We start from the raw sequence: 21,035 nt of genomic DNA on the forward strand, positions 1-21,035 counted from the left end.
TAGATTATCTTTTACTGCCCACCAGTCCAAAGCTTTTGTAGGTTCTACAAGAGATCTTGTAATCCTATAGTCAGTTACTATCATATATTCAGTTACAGGCGCCATCTTGTCCATCTTTTCAGTATTTGGAGGCGTGCTCCTAGAATATATAAATTCAGTTGGAACTTCAGGGATTGGGTGAGAAGCCAAAGTACTTTCAAGCATTAGTTGTTGATCAGGAATTACTACAGTGCTTTTTGGAGTTACTGGATCTTGTGGTTGTTCTACAGTGATCCAATATGTTGGGTGTACTATCTGAAAGTCCAAAACAGAAGTTAGGATTTTAGGAGATGAGATAGGTGATGCAGTGCTAGAAGTAGGAATCAATGATGTGTATGATTCTAGTTGTTCAGGATCAGCCATTTCAGTTTTTCCAGCTATAACATTATTTAATGTCTTAGTTGTAGTAATGGGTGGCTGAAGAGCGCTTTCATAGTTTGGTAGAAAGGGTTGCTCAGAAACTTGTAGAGGAAAAAATTGACCATGTAATACTGAGGTATGCCCTTCTGTGAATGAGGTTGACTGAAGCTGTGATTTATTCAAAGAGTCTGGATGTAGTGTAGGATGACTAGATGCTACCTGCCATGTATATTCTGAAACTGGTTCTTTAGGATTAGATTCTATCCTAATAGACAACATTAGTAGGTGTGCACTCTTTGTAGTATTTAGACCCACAGACTGTCCTACTACAGTATGGACCATTTTATTGGTAACAGATTTGGGCACTTCTGAAAGCGTTGTAATGTCGGTTACATAAAGAGGCTTCACCTCCACGAGATCAACAAGTTGGACTGTACTGACATTTAAAACTGTAGGCTCAAAATATTCGGTTAATCTTAAAGATACAGTCTCCTGGAACTCAATAGAACTGATCACACTGACATTTAGGGTCTTAGAGAAAGCCTGGGTTACGTTGAAACTTGGCATACTGATGTGCTCACTAGTTTGGTCCATGATTAGATGTGATGTCTTGGTGGTATGTATTTTACTGGAATGTGTTAAGTCACTTGAAAGTGAAGGCTCAGGAAAATCTGTATGGAATATGTGAACCAGTGAAGATTCTGGAGCATCGGGAGCTAGGGTGGTAATGAATTGAAAATCTCCAGGGGGCTCAAAGTCTTCTTTACTGAGATGTTGGTTCTCAAAAACATTTGATTTTCCTACATATAAGGTTTCGTGGAACACAACAGTGTGAGTTGTGTTAACCTGTGGGGTTTCCTGTAATCTAGTAGGACTGGAGTATGGAGACATTTGAACAACATGAATTGTACTGACATACTTCAACTCGGCAATAGATGTGACCAGACTGTGGGCAAGAACTGCAGAATGTTGGTCTACCTTAAGAAGCTCAGTGGAATGGGTTGAGATTAAATTTGGTGTCTCAGAGACAAATTCAGAGTGAGACATTTTTCCATCAGTTTCCAATTTTGCAACCTGACTTGGTTCCAGGTCTTCTGCTGTTGGCTGAACTGTGTGACCTTTATATACACTAAGGTCCATGGACTGTGTCAAGACTGGCAACTGGGGCTTAAATTTATTATCAATTGTTGAAAGGTTTTGCACTAAAGTCTGTGTAACTGGTAACAGGTCATCTTCAGCGGTGGTTGTAGTTGGGAGGTGGTTTATAGTGTAGGTTGGGCTGTAGGTTTCCACCACAGTAGGTGGTCCCTGAGAATAATGATGTATGCTGCTTTTAAACCTTTTGCTAGATGAAGATTCTGGAAATACAGAATACAGATGGGACTCATTTTTCAGCCTCTTGTCAGGGTATGAACCTTGAATAACTTCGCTGGTTGATATATTTTGCCTATTGGTTAATGAACAATTCCCAGACTCGGAACTTGGTCCAAGGACAGGATCATCAAAGATGTAGTATCTTCCCTCAAAATATCTTTTAGAGCTGATATTTGAAAAACTGCGCCAAAGTAGCACAACATTGACTGCTGAGGCCTCAGTGGCAAACACATGGGTATGCTTATTCCAACAGGCATACACAATGGAGGTTTCTACAGAAGATGATATGCCTTCAAATATTATTTCATCTAGGTTATCACGGCAGCTTTCATTTGTTCTGAAGCCAGTGATGTAGATGACAATATGCTTTCCGGGAGCAGCCAGAACAGTCCAGTTACACCACAGATGTACATCAATATTCCCATAGAATACTGGTGGAGAGAACGTTCCATGGTCACCACTAAGCTGTGAATGGCAGCTTCTTGCGGGAACAAAGGCCAACACTGCAGATGGATTAAACTCTGGAAAGGACAAAAAAAATAAATTATGAAGCCCACAAATTCACACCAAATCTCAAATATATCATCAAAAAAGTGCCTAGTAAGATTCTAAAATGGTCCACACACATTGGCAACAATCTAGTGTTTGTTTTTTTCCGTTTTTTTTTCTTTTCGGGAGAAGGTCTTTACTGCCCACTAAATGGTCCGACTGGCCCACCAAAAAACCAAAAGATCCTCTGATGAGCCCAGACTACAATGTACGACTATGTAGGGCCTAGCAGAAGACAACCTCATTTGGACCCGACTATAATACCATTTACTAGATATCCTATTAGGCCCTGTATGAAAAACATAATAAAAAAAATAAAAGGAGGTGGGCTCTACTTTTCACTAATGGGCCTCAGGAACCTCAATCTGATGATGATTATGTATTATGCATATTATATATATATATATATATATATATATATATATATATATATATATTTATTCAAGTGGCCCAAAAAGAGGTCTCTTACTCTGGAGGACCAGTCTGTGTAATGCTTTACTTGCCCTGCGGGAGTGCTCCAGTCCAAACAAGTTAGAGCTAATAGGGCTTCCTGCAGAAGTTAACCCTATGGGCAGCTTGTTATTGGTTGACCACTTTTATTTGTAAATTGAAGTCCTAAAAATGCTACAAATGGTTATTAGAGCAATCACTGGCTGTGACAAGTTACACCAGTGTTTTCCAAACAGTGTGTCTCCAGCTGTTGCAAAACTACAACTCCCAGCATGCTGTGAGTTGTAGTTTTACAACAGCTGGGGACACGCCGTTTGAAAAAACACTGGGCTACACCTTGTGATTGGCTGCAGCAGACACATGTCAATGGCGCGAGAGACTGGCGGGGGCCTTGAATGTGTTGTAATTAGAGATGAGCGAACTTTTCAAAAATTCGATTCGGGCGATTCGCCGAATTTTCCGAAAAAGTTTGTTTCGATCCGAATTTTTTTTGCGGCAAATCCATATTAAAAAAGGCTATTTCTAGCCTACATACAGCCTCTATAGGGGTATAGAACACTTTGCTGTGTTCTAAAATGCATATGGAGTGTGCTGGGTTAGTAAAATAATACTGTTATTCAGAATAACATGCAGATTACCGACATCGTTTTTAGAACCACTGCCGCACAATTACAGAGCCTGGTGGTGGCATCAGTGTCAGGAGACCAGATAGTGACTGAATGACATAGCGTGGAGGAGTTGGCAGCATGAGGAGACCATTTAGTGGCTGAATGGCACAGTGTAGAGGTGTTGGCAGCATGAGGACACCATACAGTGGCTGAATGACACCGCTTGGATGAGGCTAAAGCATGAGGACACCATATTGTGGCTGAATGACACAGCCTGGAGTTGGCTAATGCATGAGTACACAGCAGGGCTTCCCAATCCCCCCCCCAAAAACACCACAATTTTAGATATTTTTGAAAAAGATTTTGGATAGCGGGTGCTACCTATGAGAAAATTTGAAATTCCCAGACCCAGGCCCAACAGCGCCCTCATTTTTTGATTTGAAATGTAAAACAACCTTTGCGAGTCCCGGACCCCAGCGTGTGGGTACGAAGGACCAAATCCAAAAAGCCCCCACAGGGCTCATGTGGCCGTGAGATTTAGGCACAACGTCTCCACTGCCCTGACCGGCCATTGTTTCCAAGACTTCTCGCCAAGGCAAACCATGTGAAGAACAACGTGACACCGCCGTGACCTGCACACATGGTATGCTGAAGAGCCACTGAGACTTGTCCGGGCAGTGGAGGCGGAGTAGCACACTGTCACAGGACCAACGGGCTGACAGAGTGTAGCAGGAAGCAGCATTGAGTACAAACCAGGGCTTCAGAATCCCAAAGAAAAAACAACCATTTAAAAAAAAAAAAAAAAGAAGAATATTTAGGACAGCGGGTGCTACCTATATATTTCCTGAATGACACAGCCTGGAGTTGGCTGATGCACGAGTACACACTAGGGCTTCACAATCCCTCCAAAAAAACACAACAATTGTAGAAATTTATGAAGAAGACTTATGGATAGCGGGTGCTACCTATGAGAAAATTTGAAATTCCCAGACCCAGGCCCGGCAGCGCCATCAGTAAACCATATATTGCCTGAATGAGACAGGCTGAAGTTGGCTGATGCATGAGTATGCACCAAAGCTTCACAATCCCGAATAAAAAAAAACAAACATTTTTGCCGAAAAATGTTAACGAAAATTTTGGAAAGCGAGTGCTCTCTATATATTACCAGAACGACGCAGCCTGGAGTTGGCTGCTGCATGAGGAGACCATAGAAATGTGTGATTTTTTTATTTGAAATTTAAATCAAAATTTATGTCCTGGACCCCGCCGTGTGGGTAAAAAGGACCTTATCTCACAAGCACCCACAGGGCTCATGTGGCCGTAAGATGTAGGAGCAACGTCTCCAGAGCCCTGACCGGGCATTTTTGTTTTTTGTACCTTTGTTTAAGAACAAGCGCATATCCAAGAGTCCAGAAGACTCTATAATGCAGGACGGTGGACCACCAAAAAACATTCTTCTATAAAATAATTTTTTATGAAATAAAGAAGCAGAGTTCAAAATCACACGCAACAATCGTTCAATGGTGTAATGGTTATTATTGTGGAAAATTCAAGTTTATTACTGTGATAATTATCAGAAAATTTGAAAAAAAACACTACCCAAGAGTGTTTAATAACCCCATACATTGCACCATAAATGTTGAAATTTAAATTAAGCATGTATGTATGTATGTATGTATGTATGTATGTATTTCAAAAATCCTAAAATTAAAGGCCCAAGCCCAGAAGCATCATGAAGTCAAGTAGTTCCTGAAAGAAACAGGAGCAGTCAGGAGTAGGAATCAGCAGTACCCAAGAGGCTTTAATAACCCCTTACATTGCACGATCACTCACGAGATCGAGCAATAACAGGTGTGTTATGCCCTCAGATGTCCGGGGCTGCTCGCGCGCTACACTGAACGGACCAGCGTCTATCTTTCACCGACAGGTGTGGGTAACCCGCTGAATCCCGTTCGCGCTAGGGATCAGGGATTGCAATTATTTGACAGGAAAGAAGAATCACAACTAAGCGCGGGTCATAAGCTCGGGTTCATTAAGTCCCTGCCCTTTGTACACACCGCATGTCTCTACTACCGATTGGATGGTTTAGTGAGGTCCTCGGATCGGCCCCGGCGGGGTAGGAGAAGGCCCTGGCAGAGCGCCAAGAATTTAAAGATCATTGTTGAAATTTGCATTAAGCAAGTATTAGCTACTGCTAAACTTCCAAAAATTGAAAGCCCAAGGCCTGAGGCATCAGGGAGGCAATTATTTCCTGAAAGACACAGAATGAGTCAGGAGCAGTCATTCGCAGTACCCAAGAGGGTTTCATAACCCCTTACATTTAAAGATCAATGTTGACATTCATATTAAGCATGTATTTAGCTACTGCTAAACATCCAAAAATTGAAGGCCCAAGGCTTGAGGCATCAGGGAGGCAAGTAGTTCCTGAAAGACACAGGATGAGCCAGGAGCAGGCAATCGCAGTACCAAAGAGGGTTACATAACCAACCATAATTGGGAAATGTTGGTGTAACAGCATGGTGCATCTACTCTGAAGCATCTGGCATTGGTGGCTGGAAATCCTGGCTGATCCATCACTGATTCATCTTCACAAACGTCAGTCTCTCCCCATTTTTAGTGGACAGACGAGTTCGCCTTAGGGTGACTATGGCCCCGGCCGCACTAAACACCCGCTCTGATGGCACACTACTGGCCGGGCAGGACAGCTTTTCCAGGGCAAACTCTGCTAGTTGTGGCCATAAATCAAGTTTGGCTGCCCAGAAGTCCAGCGGATCTTCAATGGTTATTGGCATGGCCATGTCAAGGTATGCCACCACCTGCTGGTTCAGGTCCTGCTCCATGTTTACCTGCTGCTGATGAGTTGCGGGTGAAGAAAGCTACTCATCAGCGACTGTAGACCTGCGAGTGGATGGACCATGTGGCCAATAGGCATCAGCCAACTGACTACGTAGAATATCTCTGTAGTAGGTCAGTTTGTCCTCCCTCTCAGTGGGTGTAAAAAAGGCCCCCATTTTGGGGTGGTAGCGAGGGTCTAATAAGGTGGAGATCCAGAAGTCATCCCGTTGACGAATTTTGACAATTCGGGGGTCACTACGCAGGCAACTGAGCATGCATCGTGCCATATGCGCCAGTGACTCGGAGGGACTACCTGCCTCCATCTCCACTGCATACTGCCACGGTGTGTCTGGGTCCTCTGTCTCAACTTCCTCGTAACCCTCCAGCTCCTCTGGCTGCTCCTGCTCCTCCTCTCCTGTCCGATGACTAAAAACACCGGCCATCTCATCCAACCTAAACTGTGCTCCGCTCTTCCCCTCATCATCCTTCTCCTCCAGTTCAGCCCCCACAGGGCTCATGTAGCCTTGAGATGTAGGCGCAACGTCTCCATTGCCGTGACCAGCCATGGTTTCGATCATTTGTTGTAGGAAATATAGGAGTGGAATTATGTCGTTCATGGCGTAATCCAGGCGACTCACAAATAATGTGGCTTCCTCAAAGGGCCTCAGCAAACGGCAGGTGTCACGTATGAGCTGCCACTGGTTCACATTGAAGTTACACAGGGGAGTACTCTTTTCTGCTTGGATCATCAAGAAATCGGTGATGGCTTTTCTTTGTTCGTATAGTCTGTCCAACATATGGAGGGGGAATCCCAACGTGTGGCAACGTCACGAATAAGACTATGTCGTGGGATACCGTTCTGACGCTGCAGCTCAAGGAAGGTGTGCTTGGCGGTGTATGAGTGGCTGAAGTGCATGCACAGTTTCCTTGCCATTTTCAGGATGTTTTGCAAATGGGGTGAAGACTTGAGGAAGTGCTTGACAACCAGATTCAACACGTGTGGCATGCAGGGCGCATGTTTCACACTTCCTTGTCGCAGCGCGGACACGATGTTCTTCCCGTTGTCGATCACCATGGTTCCCATTTCCAGATTTCGTGGAGTAAGCCATACTCAGATTTCTTTACTAATGAACTTTAGCAGTTCCTCCCGTGTGACTCCGTTCGCCAAGGCAAACCATGTGAAGAACAGCTCGACACCGCCGTGCCCTACACACATGGTACGATGAAGGGCCACCGAGATTTGGACGTGCAGTGGAGACCAAGGACACTGTGGAGGATGAGGAGGCATCGTCGCACACTGTAACAGGACCAACTGCCTGGGAGCGAGAGCGTGGAGAAGGAAGCGGTGTGACCTGTCCAAGTTGCTGTTGTGGCTGTGCAGGAACCACATTTACCGAGTGGGCCATAAAAGACAAGTATTGACCCTGCCCGTAGTTACAGCTCCACACGTCGGCACTGCAGTGCACTTTTGAACACACTGACAGGCTCAAGGACTGTCCCACCTTCTCTTGTACAAACTTATGCAGGGCTGGTACTGCCTTCTTCGCAAAGAAATGACGGCTTGGGACTCTCCACCTCGGCTCGGCACAAGCCATCAATTCTCTGAAAGGTGCAGAGTCCACCACTTGAAAAGGGAGGGACTGCAACACCAGCAACTTGGATAGGAGCACATTCAACTTTTGCGCCATTGGATGAGTGGTACCAACAACCTTTAGGGGTAGCCCCCCAAGGGGTTAACCCTAAACTAGAAACCCCCCCTAAAACTTAATACTTTATAAGTGTATGTGAATGTGTATTTAAAAACTCCCATGACAGTCAGCGTGAGATGACGAAACGTCGGGTTGTGGAGGGCTATCGGTGACAGCTTTAACTAGCAGCCAGCAGTGGTCATTTCAGGACAATAAGATGCACCCACTGGAAAAACCATAGCGGACAAGAATTGCATACTTTATGGGTGCATCTTAAAACCAAGTTCACACACTTGGCTGTGTTTTTAAAAACACATTCACAAGGGATACTTTGTTTTAACTGACACTAAAAGTTTTAGGGGGGGGGGGTTCTAGTTTAGGGTTAACCCCTTGGGGGGCTACCCCTAAAGGTTGTTGGTACCATTGTATGCCCTGAAATCCTTCAGGGAGTTATGTTGTTGGTTTATGGTTGTTGGATGAGTGGGCGCATAACTGTTGTCTCTTGGACATGGCTTCGCCGATGGATTGTTGGCGGAATGGCTGACTAAAAGTGGGAGAAGCAGGAGCGACAGAAGGAGGGTTTGACACACAGCTCCCTTCGGCTGAGGTGGTGGAAACTTGGCTGGATGAAGTAGGGAGCGGATGGCCACTGGGTGATGCAGAAGGCTGGACCACTACATTGGAGCCATGGTTCTCCCAGGCCGCTTTATGGTGGCGAAGCATGTGTTGACGCAGGGCCGTGGTGCCGACATTGGGACCCTGGCCACGCTTCCCCTTCTGCCGACAGATCTTGCATGTGGCTACGTGAACCTCCTCCGGATGCCTTATGAAAAACTTCCACACCGCCGAGTAGCTGATTTTCCCACCCGCAGTCCGCACTAATTGACTGCTACTGGCGCCGTCTCCAGGAACCCCTGTTCTACTACCTCCCGGAAAGGTAGGCTGCCGCGAAGCAGGTGGTCTCCCCCGGGCACGTTTGGCTCCTGAATTTCCACTACTGCCACCACGCTGACTGCCAACTGTGCTACCGCTTTGCTGCCTCAAGGGCAACCTGCAACTCTCTTCTCCTGATGATGATGAAGCCCCTTCTGTACCAGGCTCCCAATTGCAATCGGCTTCATCATCATCCACAGGTGTGTGCACGTCACCGATGTCCTCCTCAGGTTCCCCAACAGTGTCTGTTTCTGGACCCTGAACCCTTGCAACACCGCCACCCACGTCACTCTCCGCATCACTACTTGGCCGCCTAGCGGAGCAAGCGGCGCATGTCTCCTCCCCTTCTTGACTGGGGGTGTCAGATTTCACTTGTGATGATGTGGATGAGCGTGTTAACCAATCGACGACAGCAGATGGGTTGCTGGTGGAGACACGACCGCTGGCTGATAACGGGAGCTCAGGCCTCTCACTGCGACTCCTGCTGCCACTAGCCCCAAGTCTGCTGCCAACTCTGCCTGAAGTATTTAGGCCTCTGCCACTCTTCTGTGCACGTCCTGGCACTTCTTTGCCTGACATACTTAGTGCGTTTATGAGGGTATTACAATACGCTACACTACTCTTTAAACAGTATTTGTCTAGAACAGCAGCAGGTGATTACTTACGGCTGTCCTTGAACCGTATGTAGGCCCTTGACAGCTTAACAGGTACTAAATGGTACAATACTTGGATGTACCTATATGCGGTATGCACTGATGAGGGCAGTAATATGCCTAACTATACGCAGAAAAAATCTGTATTTTTGTAAAACACCAGCCGGTGGATACTATTGTTTGGACTTTGACGGATGGAGCACCTTGACAGCTTAACAGGTACTAAATGGTACAATACTTGGATGTATGTGGTATGCACTGATGAGGGCAGTAATATGCGTAGCTATACGCAGAAAATACTATTTAAAAAAAAAAAAAAAAAAAAAAAAAAACAGCCGGTGAATAGTATTGTTTGGACTTGCACAGTATGTAGCCCCTTGACAGATTAACAGGTACAAAATGGTACAAATGCACTACAGTCCACTGAACAATCACGTATTTCTGAACAGCAGCGGGACCCAACAGTGCAGCACCACAAAAAAAAAAATCCAGGGATTAAACCCTAAATTGCACTCTGTCACACATTTCTGAGCAGCAGAAGACTCAATTGGGCTGAACAATGAGGAGATAAGATGCTTCAGAAAGTTCAGGCAGCTTGGAGATCTGTATGAGGCAGCTGACAGCTATCTGCCCCTCTCTGCTGCAATGCTCAATAACGTGAATAGGAGGTTTAGCTATCAATGATCCTTCTCAGTGTAACAGCACAGCACTCTGCACTCCTGCCTTTCCCTAATGCTGATGTGACTAGCAGTTGCAGTGTAATGCTGTGGTATGAGCTATTCACACACACGCAGTCCCGTCCTCTCCATCTGAGTGCATAGATGAAATGAAGAGAGGCAATATGGCCGCCGATTATATAGGGGCTGTGACATCACAGGGGTCAGTGAACAAGGATAGGCTGCATCTCACATGTGATTCAGGGTCAGCCCGCCTACCTTCATTCCCGCCGCTGTTTCCTGCCCTCCCATAATCCCCTGCCCCATGTACTCACATATGGATCCGACATCTTAGGTCTCCAATAGCCTGGAACGCTGTAAAATGGAGTTTAAAGAAGCGATTCGCGCGTCGTTGCGAATCGAATTTTTCATGAAATTTGTAATGAATTCGGGTTCGTCAATTTCGATTCGCTCATCTCTAGTTGTAATAGATGAGGCAAGTATTTATTTTTTTTTTTTTTTACAAGCAATTAAAAAAATAACACTGAATAACTCCTTTATATTGGCCATTTGCACAATTTTTTTTTAACCCTTTCCTTTCCAGGTTCCTATTATCAAACTTTTGAAAGGAGATATCATGTCAAAAAACTTCTCTCCTATCCATAAGATTTTAGATGGGAGGGGATCCGACTGCTGTCACCCTCCGCGATCTACTAAACGACACAGGGGCTTGTAATTCCCGCACAAAGCGGTGGCAAACACGCCCCCTCCATGTATCTCTATGGGAGAGCCGTTTGGCAATTGCCAGCTCTCCCTAGAGATACATGGAGGAGCTGTGAATGCCGCTGCTTCATGCTGTGGTCGACGCACTCCAGTACGGGGGTGCCAGGCCCGGTGCAGGAGATCGCTAAGGTCATAACGGTCAGACCCCCCCTCGATCTAAAACTTCTCCCCTATCAAAAGGATAACCCTCTGCATAAGTTTTTTTTTTACTATGATATCACTCCTTTAATGTCAGTTTGCATTCGTCTAAATTTACAGAATAAAAGACTTACCTATTTGGAAATCATTTTCAGCGTAATTCTCCTACAAAGTAAAAGAAATATTATGAATGGATCTTATAGGAGGAGGCCCCTGTAGTCATTACAGCTATTAGAACATTGTTAATGGTGGCATGGCTGTTGTATAAATCTCATCTAGATTTGTGTCTTTTCAACAAAGTGAGCACTTTTGAGCTGGGTTTACACAGCGGAAAATGTTCAGAATATCTGCCTGGGAAACATGGGGGGACAATACACACATTTTAATTATCCGGCAGATGCTAGGACTGAGCAGTATCTGCAGAAAGAATAGACAGGTCTATTTTTTCTGTTAATGCCGGAATTGAGAATTTCTGTTTCTGCCATGAAAATTTCGCTGTATGTACAATGCTGCAGAATCCCATTGAAATCAACGGGACTCTACTGCAGCGGAATGTCCATGTGCACATACCGATTATTATTATTTCAACGCATGTAAAGTAACTCTCCAGGAGTAGAGAAAGCTTTTCTCGCTCTTGGTGCTCCACTTAAGCCTCCTTATTGTGGTGTCGGGGAGAGATGTGAGGTGTAGGGGTAGATGGTATTAACCCCTTCGTGTTCGTGACACCAGGGCGAGGTTTACCTATGTAACCACCTTAAGGTAATCCCGTTAGTCCTAGGTTAGGCAGGGGTAAATAATAGTCCAAGGCCAGTTTAAGGTTAATGGTAGCACAACTGAAGTTGAACAGGGCAGTAAGGTTTCCAGAGAGGTGACCAGTAACACGAGGGACCTCGCAGCTTGCTGGGACTTGCAGTGACTTGACAGACTTTAGCGCAGCCACACTGACTATAACTGACTTGAGTTGACTGAAGATAGTGACAGCAGACAAAGATGACTTGACTTACTGACTTGTGGCTGCAATTTAGGCTTGTGGCCTCCAGATGTGCTGCACACTGGCTCTGAGACATCTGGACTGGACTGGACTGGACTTGACCTCAGGATCTAAGAGAGTGATTGAAGTACCTCCCCCCTTATAAAGGGGGGCTGAGCAAGGAGCCCATAGGCTATCCGTGGGTCATCTGGTCACCATGTGCTCTCTGGGTAACAAAACATGTGACAACCCTTATGTGACTAAATCATGTGACCATATCAAAAGGTCCTTTACCGTTAATATATAACATACACATTATGGGGAAACACTGAGTCCCTGTACGTCCTCAAGACTCACCTGCAACCTGACTGGACTGTAGGAGCATATCCTGTACTGGGACATCCCATTATCATCTTGGAAATATCATTAATTTTCTGAGACTAAGACTTTCTGAATTTCTGTTTTTCTTTCCCGGGACTTTCAGTCCTAAAGTTTTTTTCTTTAAAATATTTTCATTGGCTGAATTTCACCTTTCTTTGGCTGTAGTAAAAGCATGTGGGATATATTTTGGGCCATCTATGTCCCAAAATATGGCTGTATTTTAAACAGTATGTTTTATTTCCGTAAAATTAATGAGGGCAAATATATCACTGTCTGTGTAAATCAAGTTGGATGCACTTTCCGCACACTCAACAGATAGGTACATGTTCTTCATTAAAGGGGTATTTCGGCCTTATACATCATATCCCCTATGTAAAGGATTGGGGATAAGATGTCTGATCGCAGGGGTCTGGCCGCATTCTGTAACCCTATAATAGCAAAGTAGCTAAGTTTTGCAACAGATGGAGTCATACTCCTTGGGAAATATTGGCTAAGGCTATGTTCACAGGTGCCGTCAGAGGTGGTACCTTTCAGAAATGCGGCATCTCCATAGATGGCAATGCACTTCCAAGTGGATTCTGCATAAGGAATTGACATGTGGAGATCAGAATTTTACATTTCTGCACCACATTTCAGTGTGGAAATTTCGCCGTGTGCACGATGCAGCAGAATCCTATTAAAAACAATGGGTCTCTGTTGCAACTGAATTTCTGAGCAGAATTTTGTTGCCGTGTAGGGGGGGGGTCAGCCCCTAGAATGACTAAACTCCAGTACACTGTACTTATAGTGAGAAAGTCCCACAGACTGTCATGCATCTTTCAGCCACAAGAGGTCACAGTTGTTGTAAGTGAGAATAAGACAGCTGTTGTTGTGGCTTTAAGAGAAGAGATCTTTCTGGAGAGGAGGAGGAGCAGGAAGCTCCTGGGACTGTGTGGTGTTCGGCTCTCTATAGCTGTGCTGAGCTGAGGAAAGGGACTGTACAAAGTGGCCTTGAGGGACTGTACAAAGTGTAATCCAGGGACAGAGCAACAGTATCCTGCCAGAGGAGACAGAGCTGAACTGTGATGCTACAGACTGCAGCTGAGAACCAGAGAAAGAGAGGAGAACATCCCAGAACAAGCAAGTTACAGAGCAAGGGAGCAGACTACAGTGACCTCCAAGTGACAGAACAAGATAAGCAACCTGCAAAGAAACCCAGACCAGTGCATTATAGACTGCAGCTGTAGACAGCAAGGGAGAGATCCAGAGACCTGACTGCATCCACCATCACAGAGACTGAGACAAAGCAGCTGTACCTACAGAGCTGTGAGTGTGCACCGGTGCTGACCTGTGATAGGGCATAGAGCAGGTTCCCTTAGACAGAACGTTGCAGCAACGTGTCCCGGTTAGCGGGAAACAGATAGGATCATATAGCAGAGTAGCCTGTATTTCTGTGTGTGCGTTGGCGGGAGCGCCATTTTATGTATCACGTTACAGTTAACTTTGCTGCAAACCTATGTAATCTGTTATTTCTGTTAACATCATTTTCCTGCCATTATACTCAGTTGGTTAATAAAGCCGGTTTCTGCTTCAGCCTCATTGTCTGCTGTACCGTACTTGAATCCTGCACTGCGGTCCCCTACTCCTCTGACCGCTACAGTCGCATTCCACATGGAAATTCTGCCTTGTGAATGTGGCCTCCGGCTATGTTCACATGGCAGAATATTTGTGAAAACATGGGCGGATCATTCCATAAATAGCAGTGCCAGCAGAAAAAAGTGGGCAAAGCATTTCTGAGAGAATGCTGCCGAAAGAATTGACATGTGAATTCTTTCGGCGGAGGCCGGAATCAGGATTTCCACGACAAGTTTCCACAGTGCAGCAGAAGCCCAGATTCTACTAGGAAATTCCATTGTGTGAACATGGCCTTAGAGGGAAAAATACAACACATAGCAACCATTCAGATCGCTTCTTTTGTTTTTCAGAAGCTTTTTTATTTTTATCTTATGAAAAAAGCTATCTGATTGGTTACTAATGGCAACTAGTCAACATTTCCCTGTACAGGTTTAAGATAAATCTCCCCCAGTGCGTAATCATTGCACCAAAACATTGGCGCAAAATATATTACAAGGCAGAAAGTAAACTAACAAATAGAGGATGTAAAACTATGACGTGTAGCAACATACATTAAATTTATCGGCATGAGCCACTGTGAACAATCTGGCACAACTCCAGAATACACAGTCTATAGATTAGGCAGGATTATAAAATTTCACCCCCAGGTGTCTAAGTTCCCTACAGAAAGTTTTGACAGCCCAGTTCATACTTACACTTCTATATCTTCCATAGCCAAGATTTCCAAAAAAGCCTTCATTCAATGTTCCCTTCAGAACCATCACAAGCAAGAGCTGAGGAACCACCCAACATGGTGGCATGGCGAAGATCCTGGGAGTTCTTCATCAAAAACTACAAAAGATTGCAAATTATATAGAAAACAAGTCTCCCTCTAGTGGAAGAAAGAGTGTATGACAAGTCACAACAATCAGACTATACCCAAAGCTTTTAATAAGTCACACTTCAGTCTTTATTTTTTGTTTTCATAGATCAGTGCATCTCCAGCTGTTGCAAAACTACAACTCCCAGCATGGCCGGACAGCCTTAATTTTGCAACAGCTGAAGACACACTGTTTCTGAAAACACAGCCATTTTCTTTGAGATCAGCCAATATAACATCATCAATGAGGCCTTGTTCTCGCTGAACAGAATTTGTATCACCCTATTCCCCCATAGATTGTAAGCTCTTGTGAGCCGGGCCCTTCCTCTTGTTTGATACTTTACTATGCAATATCTCATTTTGTCTGTATATGTATTGTACAGTGCTGCCGAATAGGTTGGTGCCGTATAAATAAATGCAATTATTATAATTACTGCATGTGCTTTATTTTTTCAGTGTTCTTACATTGAAAACTACCAGTAAAAACCATGGAACATTTTTTTAATTTCTTTTTTTATTTTTACTTTGCATTGTTTCTAAGGCTATGTTCACAAAGCGCATTTCAAGAATCAAAGATTTGCTTGTTTTTTAAAGCAAAAAGAGCAGCGCAGATCAAGTAGTGTGTGGTGGCCCAGTACAGGATGGTGTGTCCCCATACATTTATCCTGCCCTGTCAGGCAGAGTCCCTCCATGTCCCCATGGCCCCCCTTACAGTGTAACCCTTATTGTATATAGGTTTGTATTACTAGTGTACTGTTGCTTTAAATATTATACCATGTGCTTGTTACCCAGGAAGCAGTAGTGACCAGGTGATCCCCCAAGTGACCTATGGGATCCTTGCTAAGCTCTCCTATAAAAAACAGGGGAGGGGCTGCAATCTCTCTCTTCCAGCATTCTTGCTCCTGCTGAGGTCCAGTGCAGTCGTCTCAGTGTGTGTGTCCAGAGCATTGGAGGGCTCAAGCCTAAAGTCTACAGCCACAAAGTCAGCTCAAGTAAGCTCAAAGTCATCTTCATGTCAATTGTCAACCAGCATCTTAAAAAGGGAGCTCGCACTCAATTCTTCTTAAAGTGACAGCGCACTCAAAAAGTCTACAGGATGTCGGCACCCAGCTTTCCGGATCAACCATGCGACAGTGCCCCTTCATCTCCAGCAGCTGGATTTTCTGTTGACCCAGTGGCCGGAATGCTACCAGTTCTGCCTGCAGTCCCCATCAACAACCTGTGTGTTCCAGCATCAGCACCGGTATTCATGGGGAACCCTGTCCTCCCTACCTACAATGGAGACTCCTTCATCCTGAGGGATTTCAAGGAAAGGATCTAGAGTCTGTTTGCCTTTTACTCTTTCCCTCCTAATCAACAGGTGCAATTGCTCACAGGATAACTACAGGGATCAGCACTAGAGGAAGCCCACACCCAGCCAGTCTCCAAGAAAGCAACTGCAGAGCAGATCTTTAAAGGCCTGTACCAGGTATTTGAGTTGCATTCTCCATCAGAGGTACGTATCTGGCTGTATGAAAGGCGACAGAAGCCAGGTGAGACTTTTTTTTTTTTTGCAGTTTTGGTAACTCAATACCCTATAAAGATGTGGGGGAGGGGACTGGAATCATACCTTGGTTTTTGCCAACAAGACCAAGATAAATGCTGTTCTATGCCCCAGCCACCACAACTGTTAAAAAGGTGGGCTCTTCTTTTTGGTCAATGAAGTTTTCTAGTCTCACCTCTGAGACTTTAAGAGCTTATGCCATAGCCCTACAGAATGCCCTAGAGACTGTTCAAAAACTAGATGGTATAACTCCCGAGCAGGGCAACAAGGTGTTACTGGTCAGATTTATCGATGGGGCTCATAAATGGGACAAAGCCCAATTGATTTGTCCTTCCCCACTTTTAAAAGACTGGCTATTCAAGTGATTGAGTCTGGGACTGAAGGTAAAGAGGAGAGACAGCACCGATCCAATCAGCGTGTGCAAGTAATCATCCGGGAATGCCAACCCGGAAAGGCATACAAAAGTCCAAAGTGGATACAGCACCAAACAGCTGAGGACTCAATCTTGTAGATAGAGTGAGACTTTATTTGCTATCCATGTGCAACGTTTCGGCAACAAACTGCCTTTTTCAAGCATATCAAATCAAACAAAGTGACTGTTCATATATATAGGAATCACAAAATACTGTGATTGGTTACAAAACAGGTGTTCCACACATGTCATTACAATCAATAGCCCCATCCTATTGGCTGAACTGTGTTGTCATGGTGAATCAGATACATTAACAATATAAATATAGAAAAATTAAGAAAACAGCCATCTATAACATATATAAACTTCGGATGTGTTCACTGGGACTTCAATTACACTGATCCATGTCACCGATTGCATCTTCATCTAATGGATCACATAGAAATCCTGCGTCTGTGTGTTACAGCATCGCTTGTAAACAAACAGACTGCGGCTGCGTGGCTCCACTTCGTGCACTTCCGATCAGCTGACCACTATAGGTCAGCTGATGCAGGAGCGTCATAGATGCCCAGGATCAAAACAGTATGGTCCGCGCAAGCGCCAACTACTTGCGCATGCGTAGTGCGACTGAACGTGTCTCTGCACATCAGTAAATCAGCCAGCGTATACAATATGCGCTCGCCGATGTCCGAGGCGCACCTGACAAAAAGCGCACTGTCAAGAATACATATGAGTCTGAACAAACTTCTATACATGTACTTAAAGATAAACATTTTTATTAAACCCAGGCATCTATGTTAGTTATAATAAATAAATATCACAAGAAGGTGCCATATTAAAACAAGGATCAGTGTAACACAGAATATATTCAAATTGTAAGATCTTCATTTATAAAAATTGTTTTCAAGGAGTCCTCAGTGAATTCATCCTCCGCTGTAATCTTCATATATTTACATGTGGCAGAATTTACATGTGGCAGAATTTACATGTGGCAGATGAATCAAGAACAGGATGGGAACCACCGTAGACGATGAGCCAAACCACATCATCGTCAGAAACGCTGTGCCCATAAAGAGGGATTTTTGTCAACTGCCTTGAATAGTGACTCTTCCGAGGGTCCCCCTCCCCATTCTTCTTTTTTAGCCAGAGCCCAGAACACCCCCGCAAAACCCAGTGGGGAGGCCATAAACACAGGAGAAGCCAGTGTCCGTACACACCAGAGGACCCAGCCACGTCAACCGAGGGGGCGAGGGATCACGACATAGAGGAATCCCTTCTGGTAAATATATCTTCTGTATCTTTATCCCCTATGGAACTTAATGTATTGCAGAAAGGATTGTCATTTTGTCCAACAATGGACACAGATTGGTTTGTACTTTTGATTGACCTGGAGGGATTTTTTTTAGACGGTTGCGCCTGAAGGGCTTTTTCCAGGACACTTCGTTGAATAATAATGTTGACATTAATACTAGTATGATTCAATCTGCTGAGTTAACTTTAAAGAATGTTAATTTGTTTAACAAAAGTCATTTTATGCCACCCAGAACCAATAATGGAATTGAAGCATTTGTGGAAGTTGTTACCAAACAGATCAATATATTAAAAGAAAATTCTACTCATTCCGGTTGGCATAACTTGACCCGCAAGGAACATGATATACTATCTAGATTACAAAAAAACTCTGATATCACCATTAAAGCGGCGGATAAGGGGGGTGCCTCTTTATTTAGCCGAGATTACCAGACAGGTTTCTGATGTCACAGTTTACAGTAAACTTAGGAAAGATCCTTTTAAGGAAATTCAGGCTGACATTGCATTTCTTTTACAACAGGCGGTTGAGAACAATATTATAGATGCAGAATTGGAAAAATGTTTGACTCAGAAATATCCTATAGCACCTGTCATATATGGTTTACCTAAGATACATAAGAACCTCCAGAACCCTCCCGGACAACCTATTGTCTCCGGGAGTGGTTCTGTGTTCTCCCCCGTTGCTATCTATTTGGATAAGATTCTAAGATGTCATGCCACTTCAGCTAAATCGTTTATTCGTGACACTGGTGATTTCTAAAATTCAGAACTTTGTTTGGCCCCCTGGATCCCTTTTGGTGTTGTTCGACGGGGTTAATCTTTACACGTCGATCGAACACTCAAAGGGGATCCAGGCGGTCGCCAATTGTCTTTTAACCACTAATCTTTCTGCAGGGGGCACGTTCCCTTGTTTTGGACCTATTGGGAGTCATCCTCAGACAGAATTATTTTCTGTTTGGGGATGACTTCTATGTTCAAAACCGGGGAACGGCCATGGGGTCCAATGTGGCTCCCACATATGCAAATGTATATATGACGGAATTTGAGGAAAATTACATCTACAAATCAGAATGGTATCCTCATGTACGGACTTGGTTCCGTTACATTGATGATACCTTTGTGATTTGGACAGGTACTTTGATACAACTTCATCTGTTCTTGAATGAACTGAATGGTATATATCCTGAACTTCAGTTCACCATGGTGGCGTCCGAATCATCGATTCAATTCTTGCACACACGTTACAATAATTGACGGTAGATTATCATTGGATCTATACACAAAGAAAACAGACAGGAATAGTATTTTACAATATGATAGTTTCCATCCTAGATCCACAGTTAAATCACTCCCATGGAGATATTTCAATGCCTGGTCACATATTACAGTTCGGAATATGAGGACGGGATGAGAGGTCAAGATAGGAGGACGGGGAAAGGGGGGGTCGGGGAAAGGGGGACGGGGATCGGAGGACAGGATCGGAGGACGGGATAGGAGGACGGGATAGGAGGTTGGGATATGAAGTCAAAAGCTTCCTCCTTTGTTTATTTTCCTCCCCGATTAGGAAGGAAAAACTGGGCAACGCCGGGTACTCAGCTAGTTCTATGATAAAGGGTGATTCTTTAAATCACCCACATACAGGCAAACCGTTCAAAATTTATGGTAGATATACATGCCGCTCATCATTTGAAATCTGTTGACCTGCCCATGTGGGCTCTATTATATAGGTGAAACCACCAATGAGTGCCGGATAAGATTAAATGGTCATATATCTTCTATTAGGACTAAAAAGGTTGATCTCACTCTACATAAGCATTTTTTTTTTATTTGGCCACAATATTAGTCAATTAAGATTTCGTATTATAGATCATGTACCTATCTTGAGACGAGGAGGTGATAGGGAGAAATGATTACGTCAGAAAGAACTTAAATGGATTTATATGTTAGACACGATGTATCCAAAAGGGATTGAATATGGATTTTGGCTTGAAACCCTTTATGTAGGCATTTACACTATCCTCCTCCCCATTTTTGTTTTTCTTTTCTTTCTTGTTTTTCCCCCTCTCCCCTTTTTTCCCCGTCCCCTCCTTTTCCTTCCCCTTTTCTCTTTCCTTTTTCCTCCTTCCCCTTCCCCCCCCCCCCCCTCCCGTCCCTTTTTTGTCTCTCCTTTTTCTCCTTCATTATCATTTTACATTTTTTTCATCTACCATTTTATAATTTTTTTTCTCTTTTCCTTTTTTCCCCCCTCTACCCCTTCCTTTTTTTCCTTTTCTTTCCTTTCCCATTCTCTTTTGCATCTTTTTCCTTTTTTTCCCCCCATTTTTTTTCTTTTCTTCCTCTTTCCCCCCTCCTTTTTTTCTTTTCTTTTTCCCTTTTTTTTTCTCACTCTTTTTTGTACTTTATTTTATTTTTATTATTTTTATTTATTTTTCTTATTTCTTATCTTTATCCATTTACTTTAATATTTTTTCACTACTTTTTATTTTTATTTTTTTCTACCTGTTCCGTGTATTTAACTTTTATAAGTGACAACGAGGTTTTGGATATTTTTTCCATGATGATATTTTAATATTTTTCTATATGTCTTTTTAGATTCACTTCACTAATTATTCACTGATTCACTTTATATGAAGATTACAGCGGAAGATGAATTCACTGAGGACTCCATGAAAATTTTTTTATAAATGAAGATCTAACAATTTGAATATATTCTGTGTTACACTAATCCTTGTTTTAATAATGGCATCTTCTTGTGATATTTAATTATTATAATTAACATAGATGCCTGGGTTTAATAAAAATGTTTATCTTTATAAGTACATGTATAGAAGTTTGTTCAGACTCATATGTATTCTTGACAATGTGGTGCGCTTTTTGTC

The 21,035-nt window shown here is 43.7% G+C and overlaps 1 protein-coding gene across 1 annotated transcript; it reads right to left on the minus strand.

Annotated features, from left to right (window-relative positions):
* Positions 1 to 11: 11 nt before the first annotated feature.
* On the minus strand, positions 12 to 13,683 carry LOC130361074 (uncharacterized). The gene is made up of 4 exons (XM_056563638.1): positions 13,600 to 13,683; positions 11,201 to 11,231; positions 97 to 2,294; positions 12 to 44 (listed from the first exon to the last, which is right to left on the minus strand). Exons 1-4 carry the CDS (start codon positions 13,675 to 13,677, stop codon positions 12 to 14), a joined length of 2,340 nt encoding a protein of 779 aa, XP_056419613.1. The 5' UTR covers positions 13,678 to 13,683.
* Positions 13,684 to 21,035: the final 7,352 nt, after the last annotated feature.

Source organism: Hyla sarda, chromosome 3 (assembly GCF_029499605.1).
Source record: "Hyla sarda isolate aHylSar1 chromosome 3, aHylSar1.hap1, whole genome shotgun sequence".
NCBI lineage: Eukaryota > Metazoa > Chordata > Amphibia > Anura > Hylidae > Hyla > Hyla sarda.

Excerpts from the sequence above, each read along its gene's own strand:
- LOC130361074 (XM_056563638.1), bottom strand. The coding sequence starts at position 13,677 with ATGCAGTCAGGTCTCTGGATCTCTCCCTTGCTGTCTACAGCTGCAGTC. Across the intron at positions 11,232-13,599 it reads TGGTCTGGGTTTCTTTGCAG|GAGAATTACGCTGAAAATGA; the intron begins GTTGCTTATCTT and ends TTTACTTTGTAG. Across the intron at positions 2,295-11,200 it reads TGAAAATGATTTCCAAATAG|AGTTTAATCCATCTGCAGTG; the intron begins GTAAGTCTTTTA and ends TGTCCTTTCCAG.